Below are 22284 nucleotides of genomic sequence, written 5' to 3' on the forward strand. Positions count from 1 at the left end.
CATATAGCTAGCAACCAGCTATCCACTGTAGCTAGCACTAAACTCCTGTCATACAAGGACAGGGCCTCCCCTACCTTTTGCGCTGAAGCACTCCCAGTGTGGTAGGCGTAAGAGACCCACGCTAAAGCACTCCCTGCTGCAGGTAGTGCACTGAGCTATACTGCTTGTGTGCAGGCAGTAAGTACAGTCCGTAAAAGGGAAGCAGGGGGCGCTGTTTGTTCATGAATACCGCGCTGTGCGTGTGCAAACTGCTACACTCCAGTCAGCACAGCGCTGCTAGCCCCCTTAATAGTATAAAGCGGTGATGCTGTCCTGCTGTGACAGGAGTGTGATGGTCATACAGCGCTGCATCGGGGAGCCGCATTGTGCTGGTATAATGTAAGGCTATTAGCCCTATGTTATAGCTAACAGGGAAGCCTGCTCAGCGCAGCCAGGAGCTGCGGGACGCGGCATCTCCTCCTGAGATTTAGATGAGGAGCGTTGCTAATTTTTAAGATCAGCCTAAGCAAAGACAGTGCTGCCTGCACCGGGAGAACATACAAACTCCACACAGCAAGAGCCGTGGAGAGATCCTAGCCCTGCGCTGATACTTATTTGTAGCTAGCACTATACTCCTACTTCTACTTTTGTGCTAGCAGCACTCCCAGCGTGGGAGGGGGAGGGAGTCGCATAGGATACCCACGCTAATTAACCCTGTTGCAGGAGTTAGGAGGCAGCCGCGCTCATTCAGGCGCTGGTCTGCACTGCACTGCATCTTTAACCAGCGGCAGGCAGTGGTGGCTGCCCCGCTGGTTGGGCTGTTGCGCGCCTGCAATTAGGGCCGCGAAGAGGGCGTGGCTTTGCCCCGAGTGCGGCCGCCATTTTAATACTGGGGGGGCTGCTGCTGCCTGCTCTAGACGCGGCAGGATGCCCTCTGAGGTCCCTTCATGGGGGGACTAATGCAGAGTATGTCTGCACAGCAGCGCTAACGGACCGGCAGACCGTGCTGCTCTCAGATGAGGGCTTAGAGCACGAGCCCGACTACAGATGGCGCGGCTATTATGCATGACGCGCCCTTCCCTAAAATCAGTGTGTGCGCGTGCACTGTAAGGCTCGCCTCTGCCCACTTACTAGGAAAAAGTGGGCTGGGCGTAATGTAGGGAAGACAACCTTCCTCCCGGCCCTTCTGAGCGGGGTACGGGAGTCATCAGCAGACACATTTATAAGGCTGGGCCCTTGTTCTCAATAAGGGAAGCCTCTATACGCGGGTACTCCTACACCAAGGATCACGCTGATTGTCAGCACTGCACTGCCTCATGTAGAGGGACGCGTCTGGCCTCCTGAAGCCGGCCATTACACTACCAATGGCAGATGGCAGGACCTCGCCTGTGCTGCACTATTTAGTGAGCAGCGGTGCGGCGTCTGTCATTTGTGTGATCTTACTCACACCGCCCAGCGTTTCTACTCCCATATAGAGAAGGGAGGAACAGGCGTCTCAGTGACAGTCACGGAATCACTGCCGCTTAACACGCACTTGCAGGGGCCCGCGCTCCATCCCCTCGTTAATAGGAGGGGGATGGCTAGGAATAAGCCAGAGACCCGGACGCTGACTGTCGAGTGCAGCGGCAGGTCTCGTCAGCAGCTCCGACACTACCACGTTCACTGGCAGGGGGAAGGAGCCGTATGTGACAGCCCTGAGCCCAGCGTTTTGGCCCACCACTCCAGCTAGTCAGGAGTAGTGGGATATACTTACGGACTGCTGCGGCCGGGTTGCTGGGCTGGGGGGCAAATGAGGAAACCCGGACACGAACCGGTTTCAGTTGTGGCGGGTCTTCATGGACCCCCTCAGGGTCACCGGACACAGACTGCAGTAGCCGTGTGGTGCCCTCCCGGCGGCTCCCACGTAGCAGGCAGACTGCCACAGTAAGCAGCCTGCCTGTCCTCAGCTTGTTAAATAAAAAAAAATAAAAAAATAAAAATTATATGAGAAAGGCTGGAGACAGCCTGATGTGCGACCGGCTCTCTCGGGCACATTCTAAAAACTGGGGCTGATGGGGCATAGAGGGGGAGGAGCCAGTCACACTTCTAAATTATTTAAAGTGCCAGGCTCTACTCTACCACCGTCTATACCCCATTGTCTTGAACTCCAGTGTCCCCTAGTGGATGAAGGAGAAAAATCCAATCCCACTGTCCAATCCCCAATCTACTATCCCACTGTCTCATTACACCTTGACAAAGATCCTTTAGAGATCGAAACGGCGTTGGTGCTGAGACCAGTGGGCTTTAAGAATATTTATACAGACCAGGACTGCTATGCTTGGAGGTATGCAGTGAGTTCCACTTGTATTAAGTCCGGACCTTGTTACCTGTGATTGGACTAATTGCTGCCCTACCTTGCATGGACAATTTTTGGACTCTGTTTGGTCATTCAAGATCCTGCTCTATTGTCCCCATTTTATTTAAATAAAGTATTCTTCATTTGATTTATCCTGTGGAAATCTTTTGGACTAAAAAACTAAGAAGTTTAAAGATACTGCTACATGTGGATCCCCACCTCCTGAACACGTGAGTTGGGGTACGCCCATCCAGTATTTGCGATACCATTTGGTTTATGGTGAAAGATACCTTTATATAATTTTCCTACCCACTTTCTATGTGAGTCTGTGGTACGTTCAGTCTCCCAAAGATTGGTGGCGAGGTTCTATCCCTTGTTTTATCATCTCCAGTTGACACACAACTCCATTTCTACACGGGACTTACAATTATTTTAGTTTTTTACCCATAATTGTTATTGTGCTTCACATTTGTTTTTTTCTTTTTATTTATTTTTCATATCCTGTCCATTTGGAGTTTATCCCATATGAGGAAGAATTTGACTGACAGCATGGTGGTTTGAATTTATCATCATTTACCATTAGCTTTCTGTTTTTCCTGTATCGCCTTTGATCTGATCACCAATTTTTTATTATTTATGAAAGCTATAATCTGTTTAGCTGCTGTCACAGCACATCTGTACAGAAGTGACCCGAGTCTGTCTATCTGGGGAATATGGAATATCACTACAAGTGACTTAGGGGCCCATTTATCAAAATGTATTTGATGTAAAATCCCCGGGGGTTTACCTCAAATACTAAGTATCCCCCGGATGTAGCCCCCTCCATTACCGCTGGCAGCCGCATCACTCATAGCTTTCTATGGGGGAAGCAATGCTGCCAAATTTACCAATATCCGGAATTCGATGCATTCCAGATATTGGCCCCCGCAGCTAATGCCATCTGAAGATGACGTTAGCCGCTGTAGCTATGGGCTACACCACGCACTATTAGCTGGCGGAGGGATCCGCCGGAACCCTCCCCGGCTATGGTAGATGTGCATGTGCAGTCCATGGGACTTTAGTCCCATCCCCTTTAGTGGACGGCCGCTCTCCGGAGACATGGCAGAGACGGGCTCCTTTCAGAGCCCGTATCCCTACATGTCCCGGATGATACATCCGGCCGAAGAGATCGCATTTTGCAATGCGATCAGGGGCGTTACTGGCATGCCCTGAACGCGTTGCAAAAGCGATCATTGATAAATGGTCCCCTTACAGTGAAATGTATATAGTAATCATGTCTGGTACACACCATAGGGATGCGCAGAGCTTGAATGTAAAAGTTGTAGATCTCCCAATAGCAGCAGACATTGTATATAAACTTTATGAGTCTGTGAATCCAGAAAACACCAGCGATGACCAGAAGAGAGGTAAGAAACCAGTTCTCCTGTATGCTGTGATGGGGCGAGAGGAAGGGACATATACATGTTATTTTTTGTCTAGGTTTCACACCACAATTTCCATACTTCTATTGTCCATTTGACGTAAGAGGGAATATTTACAGAACACAACCAAAGTAGATTCAATTTAGAGACCTGTAACCAACACAGTGAATGCAGCTTTATGTGAATGGAACCAATATTCATGAGAATTCACTTTAGATGATGAGGCTGCGTTCTCGCAAATACTGCTTCAGCCTACAAATCCCACCCGTTATGTGGGCGGTATAGACAGAATGTGAAGGAGCCTCTTACCGGTCTCTGCAGACACCAGGGGGCAGGAAGGCATCTGGCAGTGTCACTTTGTTATGCTCACTCTGACTATGGTTCACCATCTTGTTTGCAAACAGGATGTCATAATCCACACAGCTCACCAGGAACGTGGTGAAACTAACAACGAAGATGAATTGTCTGCACAACACACACAAAAGGAGTAATTAGAAGACTGAGAAGAATGTACAAAACATGACAACGGCAAATTAACAGCTCAGGCTCATTATATACACTCTTTTATATAACCTGTGCCTGTTAATTCATATGTGTCCATCTCTGATATATTTTCACTGTTCTGCTACACTAGAGGGCAGCCTGTGCTGTGCATGGTTAAAGAAATCCAGAAAACATAACCTGTTGGGGATACTTGAGGATTGCAGTGGCAACCCACTTCCTTTTGGTAGATTGCAATCTTATCTGCATGATGGGGCAATACAGCGAGGAAAAGAGAAAAAGGAACCTAAAACATTTCTGTAGGGTGTACAGCAAAATGACCAACATTTCAAACATAAGCTTTAATAGAAAACTTCAGGAAAATGGCAATAATTATAAACATAAAACTAGGATGCTGCCAATAGATAAATACATTCCTAACAGACAGAAACTCACAGCAGCTCAAAGATTTCTCCAATCAACATGCAGGTGAATCCGTTCTTCTGGTGCAAGTTGTACACCTGGAGCCTGGGTTAAGGAACGTTCTGCAGCAATGACCTGCACAGTAAAACTAGAGAACACTGTAGTTTACATGGGAAAGGAAGGTACTGAAGACTGCCCTAGGGTATAATTTGTACTGCATTGCTATAATATGATGACAGTTGTTGTCTGCAATTACTGCCAGATACCATATAGCATTTGAAGAATGAGGCTCCAATCCTCACAGGATAAAAGGAATTAAACCCTCTCTTGGTACAATTCCTATTACTATAAAGATATCCCACACAGTTATGCTATACATTTCAATTATTTATATTGTATTACGGTCCATCTGCTGAATAAAACCTCATACCAATGTGTCATGCATGGGATGCAGTTACCTTGCCGGCGGACGGGATGCCGGGTGTTGAAATCCCGGCATCGGAATCCCTAAATCCCGATTCTCAGTTTAGATATCGATGCCGGAATCCCGACGGCCGGCATCCCGAATGTGAGTATAGTGGGTCCCTGTTAGGCATTATCCGTGGGGGGGTGTTAGGTTTAGTCACAATGGGGGGGTTAGGCTCCTGGTGGAGGGAGGTTAGGGTTAGGCTACGGACAGGAGGGGTTAGGTTTAGGCACCACTGGGGCGGAATTAGTGTTAGGCTCTAAGGGGGGAGGGTTAGGTTCAGGCACCAAGGGGGGAGGGTTAGGTTTCAGCACTAAACGGAAGAGCGATGGTTAGGGTGCAGGGTGGTGAGGGTTGGGGTGCAAGAAAGGAGGGTTACTGTTAGAGGAAGAAAGGGGGGAGGGTTAGCATAGTTATGTACCCTTGTCGGGATACTGAGCATCGAGATGCCGCTGTCGGTATTTTGACAGCTGGCATCCCGACTACCGGTATTTCACCCAACCAGTCATGCATGCATCCACCAAGATAATCAGGCTTCATAGCACTTGGGTCTTTTAGTTGCTAAAAAATGCAAATAAATGAGTAAAGTCCCACGTCAAACGCAAGTGTGTTTGCAATGCGTTTGTTACTAATGATTTGAGCTCACAGGAGGTCACTTTAGGCTTTAGGTTTATTTGTGGTCTATAGAAGATGCAGTGCAGAATAACGCAGGGCAGAAAATGCCCAAATGCTACAAACAAATCAGTAGGAATGTGAGCATTAGAGACAATGGGCCTGATTCAGAGCAGCACCCATGTTTACATAGCTGTCCTTTTAGCGACGTCCCACTAAAACAGCCTGCCCTGAGCCTTCCCGACCCACGGGCCTCAGTGTCCCAGGGTTTGGGAAAAGTTGCGGTGACAGATCAGCGGCCGGTGAACAGCCCTGCCTACTTTCTAGCGAGAATACTAAGACGGTATGAGACATGAGGCTGAAAAATGATGGGTGTCCTGGGCAGTAACTGGGGGTGGCTAGTAGTGCATGCAAATATGGCCTGTTAAGTGGGTGTATAATGGGAGTCTCGCAGACTTGTCAGTGCAAGCGGCTGCGTTCTCAGACGCACAGTCACAGATATAGGAGGCCTTAGTCAGACGGAGAAAATATGAGATATGGTAAGAACTTACCTTTGTTATCTCTATTTCTACGAAGTCCATAGGGTTCCACAGGATACCTTGGGGTATAGGTGATGACGTCAGGCATCGGGCACCATAGAGTTACGTTTTCAGTCCTCCCAGGATGCACTAGGGTCCCCCTCCTATACCCCGCCCCCGAGCCAAGGCATCTCAGTTACGTACCAAGCCATAGGCCGGAGGAGGAGAAGGAAGAGAGAGAAAAAAGATCTGGACACACACAAGAATCACATTCTCACCAGAGGGAGACGGAAAAACCAGTGACCAGAGCAAAGCCCATCTGCAGCACAGGTGCGACAGGGCGGGAGTACTGTGGAACCCTATGGACTTAGAAATAGAGATGACAAAGGTAAGTTCTTACCATATCTCATATTTTCTACTTCAGGGTCCATAGGGTATCCACAGGATACCTTGGGGATGTCCCAAAGCAGTATCCTTTAAGGGTGGGGACGCTCCTGTGCTGAAAGGAGAATCCGCCGCCCGAAGGAAGCATCCTGAGAGGCAAAGGTGTCAAACGCGTAATACCTCACAAAGGTGTGGACAGAGGACCACGTGGCCGCCTTGCAGATCTGGACTGCAGAGGCACCACGTCGAGCTGCCCACGAAGGACCCACAGACCTAGCGGAATGAGCCCTCACAGAAGGTGGAACCGACAGGCCTTCATGAAGATAAGCTTCTGAAATTGCCATACGGATCCAAGCTGCCAAAGTTTGCTTTGAAGCAGGCCAACCCTTTTTACGGAAGCCATAGAGGACAAACAAGGCGTCCGACTTCCTAAACGAAGAAGTGCGGTCAACATAAGTCCTTAAGGCCCGCACAACATCCAAAGTGGCCTCACCCACTGAAAGGCCAGGTGAGTTAAAAGCCGGCACAACGATTTCCTCGTTAATATGAAACCGGGAAACAACTTTGGGAAGAAAATCAGGACGAGTGCGCAGCACTGCCCTGTTCCCATGAAAAATCAAGAAAGGGGGTCTACAAGAGAGAGCCCCTAAATCAGAAACACGTCTGGCCGAAGCTATGGCCAGAAGGAAAACAGTCTTAGCTGTTAGCCATTTAAGATCCACTGAGCCCAGTGGCTCAAACGGCGGTCCCTGGAGAGCCCTCAGGACCACAGCCAAGTCCCAAGGCGCCACTGGTGGAACAAACGGCGGCTGAATTCATAGAACACTTTGCATAAAGGTGCGCACATCAGGCATTGTAGCAATCCTACGATGAAACCAGACAGACAAGGCAGAAACCTGCACCTTCAAAGAAGCCATGACGAAGCCCATGGTCTAGTCCCGCTTGCAGGAAGGCTAGCACTCTAGACAGACGGAACTCCCGAGGTGCATAACCTCTCGGTCGACACCACTGAAAGAACGTATGCCACACACGATGGTATATTCTTGCCGAAGACGGTTTCCGTGCTCATAGCATAGTTCGCACTACAGAACTGGAAAACCCCCTGGACCTTAACATGGCCGTCTCAACAGCCACGCCGTCAAAGACAGCAGAGTCAGGTCCGGGTGAAGACAAGGACCCTGTGACAGAAGGTCCGTCGTAGCGGCAACCGCAGAGCACTGTCCACGGACAGACCCTGAAGGTCTGAGAACCAGTGCCGTCTGGGCCATGCGGGAGCTATCAACAGGAGCGTCCCTCCTTCCTGTTTGAATTTCCGGATTACCTGAGGAAGAAGGGAAAACGGAGGAAACAGATAAGCAAACTGGAACGTCCACTGGACGGACAGAGCATCCACCAGAGACGCCTTTTCGTCTCTTGTGCGAGACCCGTACACCGGCAACTTGTTGTTGTGCCGTGACGCCATGAGGTCGATCTCTGGAAGACTCCACCTGTCCACCAGCAGTTGAAAGACGTCCTGGTGCAGAGACCATTCCCCCGGATGAACGTCCTGGCGACTGAGATAGTCGGCCTCTCAATTGAGGACTCCCGGGATGAATACTGCTGAAATGGCCGGGAGATTGCGCTCCGCCCAAACCAGGATTCGGGACACCTATACGAGAGCCGCCCGACTTCGGGTTCCTCCTTGCCGATTTATGTAGGCCACGGTGGTAGCGTTGTCCGACTGGACCTGCACTGGGTGACCCTGGAGAACCTGATGTGCCTGCTGGAGAGCATTGAACACTGCACGGAGCTCCAAGAGGTTTATCGGAAGCTCCGTTTCCGCCCGACCCGTGACTGCTCCCCAGACCCGAAGACTGGCGTCCGTTGTCAACAGGACCCAATTCGCCACCCAGAACGGACGACCCTTGTTGAGATGGGTCGTCTGCAACCACCAGGCTAGGGACAGGCGAACCTCAGGAGTGAGCACCATCGTCTGGACCGTAGACTCTGAGGTAGTCCATTCCATTTGGACAAAATCAGGTGCTGCAGAGGTCTGGAGTGAAACTGGGCATATTCCACCATGTCGAATACCGACACCATGGAGCCCAGTAACCTCATTGCCGAGTGCAGAGACACCCGGCGGTTCTGCAGACAACTGCGCACCCTCAACTGCAAGGCCGAGATGTTTTCCTCCGTCACAAAAATCCTTTGCTGTCCGGAGTCCAATAAGGCCCCGAGGTGCAGAATCCGCTGAGACGGGATTAGGGTGGACTTCTGCCAGTTTATCAACCAGCCGTGCCGTTGCAGTACCGCAATGGTCAGGTCCAAGTGGCGTAGAAGGAGCTCCGGAGATCCTGCCACCAAGAGAAGGTCGTCCAAGTATGGTAACATGCGGACTCCCTGCAGCCGCAGTGAAGCTGCCATGACCGCCATCACCTTGGTGAAAACACGTGGTGCTGTCGCCAGCCCAAACGGCAACGCACGGAACTGAAAGTGGTCATTGCGGATTGCGAACCTGAGGAACTGTTGATGGCGTAAAAAGAATAGGGACATGCAGGTAACCGTCCTGTATGTCCAACGACACCATGTAATCCCCAGGTTCCAGCGCCAGAATGATGGACCGTAGGGTCTCCATCCGAAACTTTGGCACCCGCACAGACTTGTTGAGAGCTTTGAGGTTGAGGATCGGACGATACGACCCATTGGGTTTCTGCACCAAAAAGAGATTGTAATAGAAACCCTGGGAGAATGGAACAGGCACTATAACTCCAGCCTGGAGCATAGTGTGCAAGACCTTCCGCAGTTCCAAGGCTTTGTTCCGGTATGATGGTAGACCCGTGGTGAAGAATCAAGACGGGGGTCTGTGCCGAAAGGAGAGGGCGTACCCGTGAGAAACCACCTCGAGAACCCAAGTGTCTGTCGTGGTGACTGACCAACACCGGGCGAACTGCAGCAGGCGGCCTCCCACTTTGGGATCCCCCAAAGGGAGGCCTGGACCGTCAGGCCGCAGGCTTGTCGTCTGGCTTAGGGGCCGGACGTCTGGTACTCCAGGCCTGCTTCCGGGGCTTGGCCGATTTTTTGGGGCCAGCCTGTCGGGGAAAGGACTGCGTCTTAGGCCTACCCTGGGCCCTATAAGGCCGAAAGGACGACGTACCTGACCTGGAAGGAACTGCAGCAGATGGAAGACATGCAGACTTGGCTGCCGCCAGTGTGGCTACAATTTTGTTCAGGTCCGGACCAAATAGGACTTCTCCATTAAAAGGCAAAGCTTTCAATCCCTTTTTGGAATCCGCGTCCGCCTTCCAAGATCGCAACCATAAGGTGCGACGAGCAGCTACAGCTGCCGAAGAAATCCGAGACGCCAGGGTACTGATATCCAAGGCCGCTTCGTTGATATAAGTGTCCGAATCCCGGAGATTGACGATCAACTCCGTCTGTTCCGCCGAACAGTCGGAATCGAAAGATGCCTCCAAAGTATCAGCCCAGCGCTCCATAGCTCTGGCAACCCAACAAATGGCCATAGCCGGCCTAGATGCCCCCCCCCGCCAGGGAATAAACGGACTTTAGGCAGATCTCCACCTTGCGGTCCGTAGCATCCTTCAGGGAAGACATGGAGGGCATGGGTAATGTGGCACTACGGACTAGGCGTGTCACATGAGAATCCACCTGTGGAGGGGATTCCCACTTAGAAAAATAATTATCCGCAAACGGATAAGCCACCGCCAAACGTCTCTGCGGCTGGTACCGTTTGCCAGGCTGTTTCCACGCTTCCTCTAAATGGTCCACCAACTGAGCCGAAAGAGGAAACACTGTGGCGTCACTCTTAATATCCTTAAAAAAGGCATATTTAGATATGGCACACCGGAGGATCCTCGTCCTCAATCACCAAAGCTGTGCGGGCTGCCCGAATAAGTCCAGGAATATATACCTTGGACCTAGCGTCCGACTCTTTAGTACGGAGAGGTTCCTGGTCCGAAAGATCCAGAATCTCCACCTCATCAGACGTCACATCGTCATCCTCATAAGGAGCAGACAGAGACGCCACCGGCCGCTTATGTGGCCGCAACACAGACTCCCCTTGTAACACATCCGACAAGTGCTGTACAGAACTAGTCAGCGAATTAACCCATGCAGGCTCCTGAGAGACCTGGGGAGGGGAAATAGGGAGACTGTGGGGTACCATCAATTGCCTCGGGAAACCCTGCATGGGTGACGACACCACTGACTGCTGGGACAATCCCATCTGTGAGAACGCAGGCTGCGGAGCTAACTGGCCCACCAGGGTTGTAAGCGCTTTGGCGAAACAAGCCCAGGGCGGCTTCTGTACCGGTGCCGTGACAGTAATTGGCCGTGCCAATGAATAACACTGCCGGCATAGCCCCTCCGCGCTACCCTCCCCCTCCGCTATAGGTACCTTACACGTAGTACACAGAAGCTGGAGAGGAAAGTCACTCTCAGACATAATGGTAAGTATGTGACCCCCCTCACCAATACTTGTTAGTATAGCGAGAGACCACCCTGCAAGCACCGCACCGCAAGGGCTTTAGCAGAAAGAACAGGGACAGTGATAAGGATGACAGTAATAAATTAAAAGTACAGGCAGCAGCGCTAGCACAGTCACATACAATGCACAGAAAATTAAATCCTGCACTATCAGCGCTGATCACTCAACTACGCAGACACAGAGTCTGGTAGGACACAGCGCTGCATACCCAGACCTGACCAAGAGGAGGAGAGGTATGTGGGGGGACCCAGACCACGATGCCTCCGTATTAGGCTTCCAGCAGCGTTCACCATGCGTTATAGAAGATGGCCACCGAGGAGCATAGAGGAGGCTGGCCTGAGGGAGGAGCGCTGCCACAGGGCCAGTCAGCGTGTGCAGAGAGGGCTGTGTGCAGCGGGGGAGGCGCCGGCTGTGAGACAGGGAAGGCTCGCTCCCCTGGCATGCATTTAACCCCTGGGACACCGCAGCGCTACCGCTCTGCCGCAGTCCGCTGTCCCAAGGGGGTAGTGGAAGCGCAGGTTAATACCTGGCTCCACGCTGCAGCCAGTCCCCAGGGAGCCCCCAGCCTGGGGACTTTGGACCATGTTCAGCAGGGTCCCACCGCGGGACCCCACTGCTTACCTCGTTGTCCCCCTTAGATCCGGCCATGGCCCAAACATCTGGGGTCACCGCTAGCTGTGACCCCAGATGCTTACCAGCATCCCCGGATCGGTACCGGCGTTCTGGTACCGGCGGGGGTGTAGGGAAGACAGCATGGACGTCAGTACTGACTGTCCATGCTCAACTTCCAGATGTGCAGCCACAGCTGCAATGAAGAAAACTTCAGGGGCTCTTCTTAGCCCCCCTCTAGCAGGTGCATCCGACCCTGGCCGGGCACCAAACGAAACTGAGATGCCTTGGCTCAGGGGCGGGGTATAGGAGGGGGACCCTAGTGCATCCTGGAAGGCTGAAAACTTTACTCTATGGTGCCCGATACGTGACGTCATCACCTATACCCCAAGGTATCCTGTGGATACCCTATGGACCCTGAAGTAGAAACTGCACTTGCCATAGGGCTGGTTCAAGTATTCGATGGTGGCGTTTAAGGACGCACCGATCTGTATTATAGTGTGCACGGGCGCTAAAAGTAGGCGTCTCAATCCTAAGGGTGTGCAATGCTGTTGCTATGGTGTTAAAAAGCCTGGCAACGGCACCGCATCTTGCACCCCTCGCAGCCCGTTCTGAGACCGAATTCGCACAATTTTGCTAGGAGCCCTATGTTCTCGCGATGACTCGCACCCGCAAGATCATCGCAAACAATTGGATTGACCCCCATGTCTGATTGCACTAACTGGATACAATTTATGAGGTCTCCAGATTTTACAGTGTATGACCTCCTGAAATAAGGTACAGTAATACACTTAGACACTATTGTGTCCAGCAGCCTCTCCTGCTTATAGTTCTGTACTTCTATCACAGCTGTCAAAGGATACACGAGAAAAGAAGATATCGAGGTTCTCTATGTGATTCCATGGAGCTGGGGAAAAGAAAAGTCAGATTGTCATATGTCACAGTAGAATAGAAAAATTACTAAACCACAGCAAAACCAATTCTGAGCATGCAATACCATCATCCTCATTTGCTTACTGGATGTGGATGATAGGAGTGCTTCCTCTGAACTTTACTTGTGGATTAATAACTTACGGCATTTACGCTTCACCACTCTGTGTATTCTTGTGCAAAATTCTACTTATTTCAACATAGCGAATACTGTGGACATTGGGATCAGTGATCCTGGTGCCTGCATGACTCAGCTGTCCCAGTGTATCAGCATGACCCACAGATTATACTGATGTGTGTATGCACGGAAATGGTGTAAAGGCACCAGGGCGAATGACCCTAAGGCCAGAGCTATTGTCAGTCTGAACGAGCCCATAAACTGTGAGTTACAAGTGTTGTATTTACTGGATACAAGATTTACGTATAATGGGCATCATATGAGCCTGCTGACTACAAATATGGAGGTAACTTCACTAAATAATCTATAAGAAATCTATAAGAAATATCATCATGTTTATTATAGAATTTTGCTGCTTAATGGGTGCATTTCTTTTGTCAGACTCTGCCTTAACATATTGTGCTATAATAACATATGACTGCTATCGTGTCAATAAATAAAGTCAACAAAATATAAAACCAAGACAAAAACAAGCACTAAAAAAGTTCAACATTTACAATATTGGCCCACCCAAGCAAATAATGGAGAAAAAAAAATAAAATAATAATAATATATTATGTATATATATATATATATATATATATATATATATACATATATATATATTTTTTTTTTTATAGAGAGCTTGTAGCACAGAGGGGCGATGGCGGATCTGAGAAGAGATAAGAATACTCACATTTACTTCCCTCGGGCACATGCACCAGCAGATCATCCTCCCCCAGTGGTGAGTCAGTATAAGAGGCCTCCAGCCTCTGGTACGGTGTGTCAAACACAGCCATCTCTTCTCCACAGCCTCACATCCAGATCTCAGCTTTCAAAGTGGAGGAGCCACTGGAACAGAGAGGACCGTGCAGAAACATATTTTATATATCATACCATTAGACTCTAATGATTACATAATCATGAGACATTACTGAATACTGAAGTTAATTATGTTTGATCCCTGTTTCATTGATGCAGATGTTGGAAATTTCTTTAAATCTTGGGCAAGAAAAAAAAACAAACAACGACAACTTTCAGTCATATTAGTTTATGTGAAAATATGTTTCTGTGATCAAACTGCTGAGTAAGCAAAAATTTTTCTGTAGGCTGCCTGTATATTAGTTAATGCAGTGCATTATACTAGCAATACACTACAAGCATTCTAATTTAATTAAACTTGCATGATATAACCCAATAGGGATGTAGTTGACATTCCATCACCAGAATCCAGACGGTAAGTATTAGGATTAGGTTTAGAGTTAGAGGTTAAGGACTAGGAGGAGGGTTAGGCTGCAGGAAAGGTGGGTTGGGGAATGGCTAAGGGTTAGGCTACTCACCTTTGGGTGTCGGGATTTTGACTGTCGGGATGCTGCCGTCAGTATTCTGACTCCCGGCATCCCGACTGCCAAGATCCTGTACCCAACCCACCCAAAATACCAACAATGCTGAAGTATTTTTTCACTAACAGCCAAGAAAACGATTCCCTCATTCCCCTTGTCCTCACCCTTCCCCATGTTCCTCCTTTATTACCCCAACTTTTTATACCTATTTTCACCTCCACAGTTCCTTTATCTATGTAGAATAAATGATAGTATCATGTGCAATATAGAATGTATTGCCTAATGATCATAATAGGAATGTAGAGAAGACAATGGCTGGGGAAACCTACAATAACACTGACCTGTCATTAATCTATTTTCTTCCATTTCAAAATAAAAGATTTTGCAGCAGGACAGTCATTACAATGACAACATAAACTCACACGGAACAATGATATTAGGATGCTGTTCAATTATTACAAGAAAATGTGTAATGAAAAAAAGACAGTGATAATATGATCAGGAAAGTGAAAATGTGTTATGGACCGTACAAACAGTCAGATCAGACAACGATCAGATATCATCGCCTGATCGGCTTACATGTGCTGGATGATTGTTATCGAACATCCAGCACATGCACCATTCCCCCAACTACTATAACGACACTGGATCAACGATCGACGGTCCCTATAGTAAACAGGCTATCCTGGTCGATATCGACCAGGTTGGCCTGCATGCACGGGTGATCGTCGATATTGATATCGACCATTCGTGCCCGTGCATCGTTTAATCGTTTGAGGGGGCAAACGATATATGATCAAACGATATAGTTATCGTTTAAATCTGACCGTGTGTGTGCACCATAACAGTACTAAAAGGAGAATACATGAACAATAGAAGAATTTAGATATATAAAACAGAACAGATAGGACCGAATCACATGTATACTTATAGACTGACTCCGAATTCAGACTCCTGATTCAGGTAGAAATCGCAAAATGATCAAGGTCACAGCGGTTTAACGAACCTTTACAAATTGTTCAGCTTCTCATTCTCTAAAAATCTTTAGTTCCCAGTGCACCTTTGAGTAATAAAACAATAGAAAAAAAATTAGATTCATTTAATTTAGCTCTTGAATAGGAGAGGTCACTCCACTCCATTAACAAAAACACCCATAAAAACCCAAACACAGAGGAGTAGAACGATATAGCAAAACTAAATTGAAAAGTAACAAAATGCAAATATGAATTTTATTTTTAATTAAGTAAGCACTATAAATGTCAAATTTTATTTAATCTTAGACATATTTGAATACTGCCACTCCATTAATGTCAAACAGAAAAAATCCAGCACATAACAAATCCAAGAAATAGATAGCAATCTGCAATTTATAGGGAAAAAAAATAACTATTTTCCAATAAACAACACCGGGCCTGCCTGATTCAGCAAGGAACGCAGTTGCTAATACGCACTCAATCGGCCGATTAATTCATACTGCGCATTGCACGTGCGCGAGCCAGAAGCTGCGGTCAGAACTGCATACGCAGAGGTTACGCCAACTTATGACAGAGTGATTGACAGGAAGTGCCGTTTGTGGGTGGTGACGGGGGGAGGGGGGGGGAATCGAGAAACGCAGGCGTGCCAGTGCGTTTGAGCGCTGTTACAGGGGCGGTGCATAAATTAGCAACAGCGACGGCATATGCGGCTTCAGGACTCATAGTGTGCGATGCAGTTAGCAATTTCTGAGTAAGGTCAGGGCTTGTACAAGTGTGCGTGTGGTACTCCATGTTACTGATGGTTTTGCAGTCTTGCTAAACATTACGGATGTGTGTAAGGTAAAGTGGGCGTCCTTATGTTGTGCTGCGGTGGCATAGCGTTCGCAATGAATTAGCATACTATCGCAGTGAGACTGCGTGCGGAATTGCAGTTGCATTCCTTGCTGAATCAGACCCTAGGATACAGGATTTAAGAATAAAGCCACAAAAGGTGTAAACTTGTACCCTTTAAAATCGAGAAAACCAGCATCCATCTGGATTTTGTAAATACCAGGTTAAAAAGTGCTTCCAGTCCTTAAAGCAGGAATGTCCGAGGATTATTTTACAGAGTAAATTAAAACTATAGGGATTTATCCTAAAACCACCACAACAGGTACCCCTAAAGGTTCTCGCCTATTTCTTACTAAGCTGGTGGCGGCTACCAAAAAGACATATCATCCCAATAGATAGCACCAGATCCACCCCCAATGGCATTATTGTTCCCAAAGTATAATTTCTATTCCGGATGGACTGGACAGAAGCATTCCTCCATAAAGAAAGATTAGTGGAGACATTTTTCACACATGGTTACCCTATGTACTTACATCATCGCTCACTATGAAAGACGCCCTGAGGAACTGTTTTCAACTGACGTCTTGGTACAATTTAGAAACTCTCAGTAATGGTGCCCCTCCCCTTCAGAACTCATGCAATCAGGTTAGCTATGGGGGGAAACGCCAATTGTTATTCCCTGTAAAGTTTTTCGCTGAAATATCTGCCTTCTGTTTCTTTACTATAAGTTTATAATGTTACTCTGTTTATGATGTCGACTATTTGTATGAGCTATTACATTACTTATGCTGGCCATACACGCTACAATTATCGGGACGATCCACCCGATATCGGCGGATCGCCGCGATAATTGTAGCGTGTGGGGGGGCGACCGAGGGTTAAATATTGCTCGGTCGGGCATGCTGGATGGTCCAGCATGCCCGTCCGATGCAATATTACCCGGTAAACTGTCGGTCGCATCGGGCAGTGTATGCCCAGCGTAGCCGACAGACAGACATTTCCTGTGTTCAGGAAATGTCTCCTCCCCCAGGGGCGGAGCGCGGATGTCGGGCTGATACACTATGAGATTTCTCTCACAGTGTATGCCGGCGACATCTGCGGCTGGCAGCCGGCCAGATAAAATGTCTGTCGGTCTGACAGACATTTTATCTGGCTGTGTATGCCCAGCACTAGCAATGGCCCTCATTCAGAGCCGTACGCTCTGAGCAGAGCGCACGCTCTGCATGAGGGCCGGGCTCCTTTTTCATGGAGCGTCCTCCTGGACGCTCGTATAGCTGTGGGTCACCACCCACAGGCTATACGAGCGTGCATTTTGATGGCCGCGATGGTCGTGACCATCGCGACCATCGAAATTGCGAGCCGGAGCCTGCGGTTGAGGTTTTCAACCGCAAGCTCCGGAGTGATTTTGGCTCTATCAGAGCCAAAATCACTCCCACTGACATCACTAGTGATGTCAGTGGGCCGGCTTCTGACGGGAGGCGTTCCCGTGGGAACGCCCCCGTCAGGGAGGCACGCCCCCGGCACGCCCACCAAAGGGGGCGTGCTGTCAATCAACATTGACAGCACGCCCCCTTTGATCGGACACAACGAGCGAAGGAAAGTCCTTCGCTCGTCGTGTCTGGCGCATGCGCACGACGGAGCTCCCTCCGTCGTGCGCATGCTCAGTGCAGACCATCGACCCACTTGCGAGCGTACAGCCGCTCGCGAGTGGGTCTGAATCAGGCCCAATGTCTTTATTTTTCTACCTTAACTCCTTGTCAATAACATTAGTTTTGTATCTCTTTGTCAATCTGTCAATAAACACACACACACATATAGTGTTCCCTCTAGCTCCGGCGGCAGGCAGGGCGCCGGAGCTAGAGAGGGCAATGTTGTGCGTGCGCCTTCGGCGCGCGCGTCCGAAAAGGGGGCGTGGTTACGAAAAGGGGGCGTGTCTATAAGACGCGTCCCCTTTTCGTCATACTTGGCTTGGGGGCGTGCCCGGCGCTTACGGACATGCCGGGCAGCCCCCAAGCGCTGCAGAAAGGGAGAATAGACGCCGGGCGCATGCGCCCGGTGTCTATTCTCCGGCGGTGACCGGGTCACCGCATGTTTGTCCACCCGCGGAACACTGCGTCCCGCGGGTGAGAACGGCTCCCGCAGGCTGTTAGGGCAGGGCGCTTTTTGCCCTCCTCCTGGAGGGCAGGGTGCTTTTTGCCCTCCAGAAGGAGGGCAGGGCGCCGCGCCCCGCTAAAACAGCCTAGCGGGAACACTACACATATATATATACATATATAATAACTAATAATAATTATTAGTATTAGTTATTATGTGAGTGCAGAGCCTCTGTGATATATATATGTGTGTTATATATATATGGAAAACAAAAAGGTGAGAACGAGCGCCTATATAGTGTAGTATTATATATATATATATATATATATATATATATATAATATATATATATATATATATATATATATATAATACTACACTATATAGGCGCTCGTTCTCACCTTTTTGTTTTCCATATATATATAACACACATATATACACACATATACACACACAATAGAGGGGTTTCTGTGTCCTCCCTTTGATAGATTTTGCTAAGCAGCTGGCGGGTAATTACATAGGGGCTGATTCTGAGTCGCATGCAGAGCAGCTGTAGTTGCGGACAGCAGCGGCAGCCTGATTTACTACCTGATGCTGATGCGAGTATTCGTTAAATTAATGCGGGGGAATGTGAGTGTGCACGCGGAAACCAGTGCCACCCACTGATTTTATGTCGGCAGCCACATAATTTGTATCGCCACTTGCACCAGCCCCGTGCTACGAAATCTGCCAGAAACAGCCTTTCCTTCCCCACAAGCATGAGTCAAAATCACACGGAGCTATTCATATACGCCCATGATCAGGGGCGTTTTAAGAGAGGAGAGGGTCAATGTACAGACTTAGATGCCCATTTATAATCGTATATTTGCGGCTTAATCCCCCAAAACACCAGTTTTCGGGGGTTAACCGCAAATATTAAGTTTCCACCAGATGTATCACAGAGGGGCCGCAGCAGATATCTCCAGTACCTGCTGTGATCTCTCCATTCCTGCCGGCAGCTGAATCCCCCATAGGTTTCTATGGGGGATGCGATGCTACCATATTTACCAATTTCTGGAAGACAAAGCATTCCAGAGATTGGCCACCGCAGCGGTAACCCATTGTAGCCTATGGGCTACACATCGCAAATTCAGGCGAAATGGGCCTTGTGCATGTACGGTCAGCGGGACTGCGCATGCCCATCCCCGGAAGCACATCGCAGGGATGGGCTCTTTTCGGAGAGCCTGTCCCTGCAGGTGCTCTATAATACATACCGACGACGTAATTGCATTCTGCAATGCGATCATGGGCGCTATAAATGCGATTAATGATCCATGGGCCCCTCAGTGTGGGCCCCCTCCTCTCTGGCAGCGCAGTAGATTCTGGCTTGGTGCCAGAATCTACTGCACATGCACGGGTCTCTGGTAAAATGGCATCTGCGCCTTATTCCCGGGGACAGCTCTACTGCGCATGCACAAGGCACCGGAGTAATGGCCGCAGCCATTTTCCCTGTGATTTTTGCTTCTCTGCAGCGCTGGACCAGCACTGCAGAGCAGCACTCTGGAAACTGCGGAGAGGGAAGTATAATTATATATGGGTGCAGGGTGTGCAGTGTGGGCCTCCCTACCTGGACCCAGAGGCCCATGTGTGCAAATCTCACGAATAGCAATCAACTCAGATATTGCTTTCAAGAGAAAAAATATCAGTGTGAAGGTAGTGGAAACAAGCTTCACTGGTCAGCCAGATGCCTTTAACAGAGGATTAACATGTCTGGATGGCCACAAAGTACCCTGGAACAGTTGGACGAAGGTACTGTGTGACCAGTATCCATGGTAGTGATAGAATGTAAATGTGCAAAGTCAGACATCGCTGAAATGTTTGGTGCCACATCACGCAGAATTGAATACCTAAAAAAACAGTGGGCTAATTACAAGGTCGCTGTGCAGAAATTAAATATAGGAGTATTAGAAGCATTGTTGGTGGTGCACTGGAATGGGCAGGGTCAGAAAAAACATTATTAGATATCAACGGACTGATTCAGAGTTGAACACATGCTGACCGCAGATGCATGTATTTTGTGTGCTCGGGAATCAGGGCCGTAGCTAGGGTGGTGCGCTCGCACAGAGGGGTTGTTCAGAGCCGGACGCTCTCTGAAAGAGCGCTCGCTCTGAATCAGGGTGTCCCTTTTTTTTTTTTTTTAAAGTCGGCCTCCTGGCCGATCGCATAGCTGTGGGTGACCACCCACAGCATATGCGAGCGGCCAGGTGATGGTCGCGATGGTCAAGACCATCGCGACCATCGGGCTTGCGACGAGACCCTTGTGGTAGGGTCTCGTGGCCGCAAGCCCCAGTGGACTTCCTGATCTAATAGAGCAGGAGGTCCACCTACTGACATCACAAGTAATGTCAGTAGGGCCGCCCACAAATGGCAGGCGTTCCTTGGTGTTACAAGGAACGCCTGCCGTTTGTGGGCGGCCCTACTGACATTACTGGTGTAATATTGGAGGTGTTGTGTGTACTGGGGCGCAATATGTGGGCATTGTGTGCACTGGGGGTAATATGTGGGCTTTGTGTGTACTGGGGGGCAATATGTGGGCATTGTGTGTACTGGGGGCAACATGTGGGCATTGTGTGTACTGGGGGGTAATATGAGGGTGCTAATGTGAATAAGGGGCAATAATTGTGGCATAATGTGAATTGGGGTACTATAGCGTGGCCATGCCCTTTTCCTACGAGACCACGCCCCTTTTTTGGCCCGCGCCCCTGTGGCATGCACTGTCCTTTTCTACGATGGGGAGGGGGGGGGGGGGGGCACCAAAGCGCCTGCCGGCCCAGGGCACCAAAATGTCTAGCTACGGCTCTGTCGGGAATATATGCAGATCTGTATTCAGATTTGCACACATCTATACAGCTGCACCACCCCTATCCATGTGCTTGTGAAAGGAGACATCATAAATATCAGAGCATATTTGCAGTCCTATACTTGGTGCAGGAGATCCATCTGCAATCAGACTGAACTTTCCATAGTCCACAATTCCGCCTACATGTCCATGACACATCCTCAGAACAATATGAGATATGGTAAGAACTTACCCTTGTTACCTCTATTTCTACGAAGTCCATAGGGTTCCACAGGATACCTTGGGGTATAGGCGATGGCGGCAGGCATCCAGGCACCACAGAGTTAAATTTTCAGCCTCCCAGGATGCACTGGGGTCCCTCTACTATACCCCGCCCCCGAGCCTCAGGCCACTCAGTTTCGTAACAAGCCATAGGCTGGAGCAGGAGCAAAAAAGAGAGAGAAGACAGTCTGGAACACACAAGAATCACATTCTCACCAGAAGGAGACGGAGAAACTGGTGACCAGATCAAAGCCCATCTGCAGTACAGGTGCGACAGGGCGGGAGTCCTATGGAACCCTATGGACTTCGTAGAAATAGAGATAACAAGGGTAAGTTCTTACCATATCTCATATTTTCTACTTCAGGGTCCATAGGGTATCCACAGGATACCTTGGGGATGTCCCAAAGCAGTATCCTTTAAGGGTGGGGACGCTCCTGTGCTGAAAGGAGAATCCGCCGCCCGAAGGAAGCATCCTGAGAGGCGAAGGTATCAAAAGCATAATACCTTACAAAAATATGGACAGATGACCACGTGGCTGCCAATCACCGCTGAGGCGCCACGTCGAGCTGCCCACGAAGGACCCACAGACCTAGTGGAAGAGCTTTAATAGAGGATGGAACAGGAAGACCTGTGAATCCATCCTGCCAAAGTTAGCGTAGTGGCAGGCCAACCCTTTTTATGGAAACCAGAAAGGACAAAACCGAGAGTCTGATTTCCTAAATGGACTGGTACGGTCAACTTAAATTCTTAGCGCCCGTACCACAGCCAAAGAGGCCTCACCAGCAGACAGGACTGGGGAAGTAAAGGCCGGTACTATAATTTCCTCATTGATGTGGAAACTAGACACCCCCGTAGGTAAAAAACCAGGGCAAGTGTGAGGTCTACATGACAGAGCCTCCCATTCTGAGATCCTACTGGCCAAATTAAGAGCCAGAAGGAATACAGTCCTAGCCATAAGCCATTTGAAATCCACAGAGCCCAGTGGATCAAATGGCGGTCCTCAGAGAGCCCTAAGGACCACAGCCAAATCCCAAGGAGCCACAGGTGGAACCAAGGGATGCTGAATATAATGTACACCCTGCACAAAGGTGCGGACATCAGGAAGAGTAGCAATCCTACACTGAAACCATACTAACAGGGCAGA

At 49.1% G+C, this 22284-nt stretch overlaps 1 protein-coding gene across 11 annotated transcripts in view; it reads right to left on the bottom strand.

Annotated features, from left to right (window-relative positions):
• Positions 1 to 22284, bottom strand: part of ATG9A (autophagy related 9A) — a 63318-nt gene that overhangs the window by 32890 nt on the left and 8144 nt on the right. For 9 of the 11 annotated variants that reach the window (XM_088472306.1, XM_088472305.1, XM_088472312.1 and 6 more), the window contains 6 exons: positions 15147 to 15200; positions 13495 to 13649; positions 12574 to 12617; positions 4672 to 4736; positions 4045 to 4200; positions 3603 to 3744 (listed from right to left, as the gene is read on the bottom strand). In XM_088472306.1, the coding sequence (XP_088328432.1) occupies positions 3603 to 3744; positions 4045 to 4200; positions 4672 to 4736; positions 12574 to 12617; positions 13495 to 13597 (510 nt within the window). In that variant the 5' untranslated portion in view covers positions 13598 to 13649; positions 15147 to 15200. Of the gene's footprint in view, positions 1 to 3602; positions 3745 to 4044; positions 4201 to 4671; positions 4737 to 12573; positions 12618 to 13494; positions 13650 to 15146; positions 15201 to 16478; positions 16596 to 22284 lie in introns of all 11 variants that reach the window. The other 2 variants (XM_088472311.1, XM_088472307.1) reach the window with 1 other exon arrangement.

Source organism: Taudactylus pleione, unplaced genomic scaffold, assembly GCF_031769625.1.
Source record: "Taudactylus pleione unplaced genomic scaffold, aTauple2 ptg000122l, whole genome shotgun sequence".
Taxonomy (NCBI): domain Eukaryota; kingdom Metazoa; phylum Chordata; class Amphibia; order Anura; family Myobatrachidae; genus Taudactylus; species Taudactylus pleione.